Source organism: Dipodomys spectabilis, unplaced genomic scaffold (assembly GCF_019054845.1).
Source record: "Dipodomys spectabilis isolate Male_0828 unplaced genomic scaffold, ASM1905484v1 ptg000067l, whole genome shotgun sequence".
Lineage (NCBI taxonomy): Eukaryota > Metazoa > Chordata > Mammalia > Rodentia > Heteromyidae > Dipodomys > Dipodomys spectabilis.
In genome coordinates, this window is record NW_024870744.1 from 3,413,241 (window position 1) to 3,419,240 (window position 6,000).

The 6,000-nt window shown below is 57.8% G+C and overlaps 1 protein-coding gene across 1 annotated transcript in view; it reads left to right on the forward strand.

The window, feature by feature from the left end:
* Positions 1-5,276, forward strand: part of Prrx2 (paired related homeobox 2) — a 30,420-nt gene extending 25,144 nt beyond the window's left edge. The window contains exons 2-4 of the mRNA XM_042681189.1: positions 2,450-2,637; positions 3,551-3,729; positions 4,784-5,276. Of these exons, the coding sequence (XP_042537123.1) occupies positions 2,450-2,637; positions 3,551-3,729; positions 4,784-4,919 (503 nt within the window). The 3' untranslated portion in view covers positions 4,920-5,276. The remainder of the gene's footprint in view (positions 1-2,449; positions 2,638-3,550; positions 3,730-4,783) is intronic.
* The last annotated feature ends 724 nt before the right edge of the window (positions 5,277-6,000 follow it).

Genomic DNA, 6,000 nt, shown 5'->3' on the forward strand with positions numbered 1-6,000 from the left:
CCAGCACTAAGCTGGGCCCTGGTGGCTCATGCCAGTCATCTTTGCTGCTCAGGAGCCTGAGATCTGGAGGATCACGGTTCCAAACTGGCCTGGGTAGACAAATCCATGAGACTCGATTTCCAAGAAACCAGCAAAATGCTGGGCTGGAGGCACGGTTCAGGTGGTAGAGAACCAACTGTGAGCAAGAAAGTCCACTGAGGATCAGGTCCTGAGTTCAACTTCTAGGCACCAGTTAAAAAAGAAAAGAACAAATATCAGAACAAGGAGGGAGGGAGGGAGATGTCTTTTGGAGAAATATTCCTGAGAATGCATTGCTGAACCAAGGTGGAAGGAAATCGAATATCAGGGAAGAAAAACAGGCCAGCGGAGGCCCTGGTGTGCACAGCACGAATCCTGCCAGGCAGGCTTTTAGATTTGCACTTGTGATCTGGTGAACCATGGGGTGTGGGGCTTGGTGCTTTGCTGTGATATGCAGGTTTATCACTCTGCCTTTTAAGTAAGAAAAGCAGGTACATGGGGGGGGGGGGGCATGTTCCATGGGGATTGGGGGAATCAGGGAAGACTTCCCAGAGGAGGGGCAATGAAGAGTGGAGGCAGCGAGGAGGGTGACATATCTGCAGTTTTGCCCCTGGGCATTTATTTGTTTAGGCAGCCCTGGGGTTTCTTTTGTTTGTTTTTGTCAGTCCTGGGGCTTGAACTCTGGGCCTGGGTGCTGTCCCTTGCTCTTCAGCTCAACGCTAGCGCTCAGCACCACTTTTTCTGTTTATGTGCTGCTGAGGAATCAAACCCAGGGCCTCATACATGCAAGGCAAGCGCTCTACCACTGAGCCACCTTCCCAGCCCTGAACTCGGGGTTTGATCTCAGGGTCTTGTATTTGCTGGGCAGGCATACTTGCTGTGGAGCCATACCTCCTGCCTCCTTTTTTGTGCTGTGTGTGTGTGTGTGTGTGTGTGTGTGCACACGCGCTGGCACTAGGGCTTGGTGATACCCCCAAGGCCTGGGTACCACCCCTATTCTTTTTCCCAAGGCTGGCACTCTACCACTTGAGCCACAGCTCCACTTCTAGCTTTTTGTGGTTAATTGCAGATGACAGTCTCTTGGACTTTTCCTGGCTGGGCTGGCTTCAAGCCATGATCCTCAGGTCTCAGCCTCCTGAGTGGCTAGGATGACAGAGCTACACCAGTCAGGCTCTGTGCTGGATATTTTTGAGATCAGATCTCACTTGGCAGCCAGGCACCTGCCTGCACCACAATCCACCTATTTCAGGCTCCCCATAGTAGGTAGGATACAGGCTTGTGCTACCACACTGGGATCTCAGTAAAGATGGCAGTCTCACAAGCTTTTCCTGCCTAGCTGCCCTTGAACTTTAATCCCTCCTCCCCCACCATCTCAGCCTTACTTGTAGCTGAGATTACAGGTATGAGTCACTGGATACATTTCATGTGTCCATGGTGCCCTGGGAGGCAGGGCAGGCCCAGGTGATGTCCCTGGAAAAGCGGGCACCATGCCTTTGCCAGGGCTCTGTGGGGTTCTGCTTCCCAGACCTGAGCTCTGCCCCACCGGCCGCAGGCCGAGCCCCGGCGGCTCCCTGGCCACTGCTCTCAGGCTCTTGGCTATGACCCTCAGCCCCAGCTCAAGCACCCTCCTCTGGAAAGGGCCCCTTCTTGCCCTGTGTCCCTCTGAGCCCTGGCCAGCCCCTGGCATAGCACAGAACCCAAAGCACTGCAACATCAGACTCGGCCTGGTGATGAATTCAGAATGACTGTCCTGTCCCCAGCAGGGCGCTGGCACCGGGGCACCATGCACGCCAAAGGCTGTCCTGTGTGGCGCTGCCCTGGGACTGCACTGAAGCCTCGACCTTGGGCCAAACCCTGTGTCCTGAGCTTCTGTGTGCACCTCTGCACATGAGGGCGGCAGCGCCATCTAGTGGACACCTGTGAGCACGACTGCTCAGCATGGTGATGATTGTTACTATTCAAGAGAATTTACCAGGCACCAGTAATACAGTGTATATGCCTCAAAGCATGGATGGATGTGTGCGTGGGTGCCCGTGGTTCACGCCTGGATACTCAGGAGGCTGAGATCAGAAGATTGCTGTTTGAAGCCAGCCTAGGCAGGAAACTCTGTGATACTAACTATCAAAAAAGTTAGACAATGGAGCTGTGGCTTTGGTTGTAGAGTGTCGAGTTCAAGCCCTGGTACAGGCCCACCCCCCAAAAATGGATGGAAGGGTAAGTGCATAGTTGGATGGACAGAGGGACAGATGGATGGGTGGACCAGGCCATGAGGGAGGGGACGAGTATAGGGGTGTTGCAGGTCTGGCTCCAAATGCGTCTGCAGCAGAAGACACAGGAAAGCCACGGTGGAATCAGCTGAGTGGCAGTGAACAGTGATCCTGCAGACACCAGGGCCGCCAGCCGCCCCACTAACCCCTATGCCTCTCCGCAGGTGAGTGTCTCAGCCCCAGCCGCGGCAGCTCGGCCAAACGGAAGAAAAAGCAGCGGCGGAACCGCACGACGTTCAACAGCAGCCAGCTGCAGGCGCTGGAGCGTGTGTTCGAGCGCACACACTACCCCGACGCCTTCGTGCGTGAGGAGCTGGCCCGGCGCGTCAACCTCAGCGAGGCCCGCGTCCAGGTGAGCGCCGCCCATCCAGGGTCACCTGTGGGAGCCTGTGCCCTGCCAGGCCGCCGCCATTCACCCAGGTTGTGAAGAGCAGGAGGGCTGAAGTTCGAAGCCCAGCCTGGCTACAAACTAGCTGTGTGATCTGGGGCAGGTTACTTTACCTTTCTGTGCTCAGGTTCCTGCCTGCAGTAAACACCCGGTCCTTCACAGGGAGGTTTTTAGTTTTGGTTTTTGCCAGTACTAGGACTTGAATGCAAGGCCTGGGTGCTGTCCCTTAGCTTTTTCATTTAAGGCTGGTTAGTTCTCCACTACAGAGACATTCTTTCCACTTCTACCTTTTTACTGGTTCATTGGAGGTAAGAGTTTCATGGACTTTCCTGCCCAGGCTGGCTTCGAACCTTGCTCCTCAGCCTCTTGAGTAGTTAGGATTACAGGTGTGAGGTCCTGGTCAGAGCACATGGCTCAAGCCTGTCTGTAATCCTAGCTACCTGAGAGTTGGAGAACCAGGAATCATTTTTCAAAACCAGCCAGGGGCAGAACAGTTTGAAAGACTCCATCTCAACCATGGCTGGTTAGGCAGCACACGCCTGTTATCCCTAGTTAGGTGGTGAAGCACAAATAGAATCACAACCCAGGCTCCCCTGGGCAAAAAGCAAGACCTTACCTCAAAAATGACCAACGCAAAAACCAGGCTGGAGGCATGGCTCAGGTTGGTAGTGCGCTGACCTTGCAAACACGAGGCCTTGAGTTCGATCCCCAGTTCCACCAGAAGTATTTTTGTGAAATGCCCCAGTGTCTAGCACAAAGACTTTTCATAAGCAGTGTTCTCTGGTTTTAGGCCCAGGGTTAGTGCAGGGCCGGGACCCCCCTCTTCCCGCCCCCCTGCAGTCTGGCTGAGCCCGGCTCACCACACCTGCCCTTCTAGGTCTGGTTCCAGAACCGCAGGGCCAAGTTCCGCCGGAATGAACGTGCCATGCTGGCCAACCGCTCTGCCTCGCTGCTCAAATCCTACAGCCAGGAGGCCGCCATCGAGCAGCCCGTGGCGCCCCGGCCCACCGGCCTGAGTCCCGATTACCTCTCCTGGCCAGCGTCGTCCCCCTACAGGTGAGCGGGGAGCACGCGCGATGGAGAGGCGAGGCCCTCCGGGAGCTGGACCCGGGTGGACAGGGGCGGGGCCTGGGGCGGGTCTGGGGCCAGTGCTGGGAGGGGCCGGGGCTACAGGGGCGGGGTCTGGGGCAGGGGCGGGGTCTGGGGCAGGGGCGGGGCCTGTACTGGGCGGGGCCTGGGGGAACTGGGGCAGGGGCGGGGCCAGTGCTGGGAGGAGCCAGGGTCAGGGGCGGGGCCAGTGCTGGGAGGGGCCAGGGTACATGGGCGGGGTCTGGGGCAGGGGCGGAGCCAGTGCTGGGCGGGGCCTGGGGTGGAGGGTGTCAGCACCCACAGGGATGTTCCCAGGGCCCTCATCCGCCCTCCAGGCGAGAGCCTCACATTCTAGCTGAGAAGGCACCCAAGTGGCCAGGCAGAAAGGAAGGCGGTGATGCAGAGAAGATGGGGGGAGCCCCCAAATCACAACCCCAGGGGTGCAGTGCCCCCCTCCAGCGCTGCAGGAAGCAGTGTGGTGGGCTTGTGAGAACTCAGTCATTCTTGCAAGCATCTCCCGGCCCTGCTCTTACCTGGACAGGTGTGTTCATCCCACCTGCGTCCCGCAGGCAGGCTAGGAGCACGGGAGGGCGGCAGGCTCTGTTCTCAGGAGGACCGCAGTCCAGCCAGGAAAGCCAGCAAATAAAAGGGGGAGGGGATGCCCAGCGCTGGCGGCTCACGCCTGTAATCCTGGCTACCCAAGAGCCTAGGATCTGAGGACCAGTGCGAAGTCAGCCCGCAGGCAGAGAAGTCGATGACGTTTTTATCTCCAGCCAGCCACCAAAGGGCCAAAAATGGAGCTGTGGCTCCAGGGGTTGAGCATCAGTCTTGACCACAATAGCAAAAGGAGAACAAGAGGCCCTGAATTCAAGCCTCAGTGCCAGCACAGAAAGAGGGAGGGGTCCTTTGAGCCAGCATCACTCCGGTTGCTTCTGATCCCGTCCCCCGCTGGGGGCTCAAGGGGGATATGGGACCATCAGAGACAGCCAGGCAGCCATAGTCCTGTTTCTATCATCCCCAGCTCTGTGCCGCCCTACAGCCCTGGGGGCTCGGGCCCGGGCACCCCGGGGGCCAGCATGGCTAGCAGCATCGCCAGCCTACGTCTCAAAGCCAAGGAATTCAGCCTGCACCACAGCCAGGTGCCCACGGTGAACTGACAGCCAGCTTGCCGGGACCAGCGCTGCCTCCCCAGCCTGAGGACGGCAGAGAAGAGGGGGAGATATGCACCGGAAGTGGCTTGTTCCAGCCCCTGTGCCCAGAACAGGCTGTCCAGGCTCTCCTGGCCCTTGTCACCAGCCCAGCCTCCTGAGGCTTGTGAGGCCCGGACATCTAGGCAATGAGATGGTTGTCTGTGACCCCTGGAGGGTCTGGACCGGAAGATGGCACAGGAGCCCACCGAGGACCCCACTCACTTTGTGTGTTAAAGCCACGAAGCTGTTGTCTTGAAGAAATAAAACCTTAAAAAAAAAAAGCCTCAGAGAGAGCTGGGCACCGGTGGCTCACGCCTGTCATCCTAGCGACTCAGGAGGTTGAGATCTGAGGATCGTGGTCTGAAGCCAGCCTGGGCAGGGAAGCCCACGAGACTCTTATCTCCAGTTAATTACAGAAAAAGCCAGAAGTAGAGCTATGGCTCAAGTGGTAGAGCACTAGCCTTGAGCATAAAAGCTCAGGGACGGCGCCCAGGCTTTGAGTTCCAGCCCCAGGACTGGCACCAAAACAATAATTATAAATAAAAAAATAAAAAAAATCTCACAGGCTGTGGTGATAGAAATGGAGATGGGCTAGGACTCGGGGGAGGGGGGCGGGGGTCTAACCAGCCTTTAGGAGCTCCTTGGGCCCTGGGCCTGGCTCACTGACAGCCTGGAGGGCCTGCTGCCCCCCCCCGACCTGTGTAGGTTTTCCAGTAGAATCCCCTGTGAGCCCCCCAAGCCTGGAGTGGGGAGCGGGCAGGCGTCAGGATGTGTGACTGCATTCCCGGACACCGAGAGGCGGGTGGGGCTGCAGCGGACTCCAGCCCCTGCTGAGGGATGGCCCACCAGCGAAGTCCCAGGCCTTTCTGCTGCATTTGACCTTTCTGCTGGTGCCATGAAGAACTCAAGTGTAGTGCAGAGATGGGAGTCACGTGTGGGAGCTTCTTAGTTAGGGCCTAGGAATGCCAACTTTAGAACCAGCCAGGGGTCCTGTTCCCACGGCGGCCCTGGTTCAGCCTTGGGGCTGCCAGGCTGTCAATGTAACTTC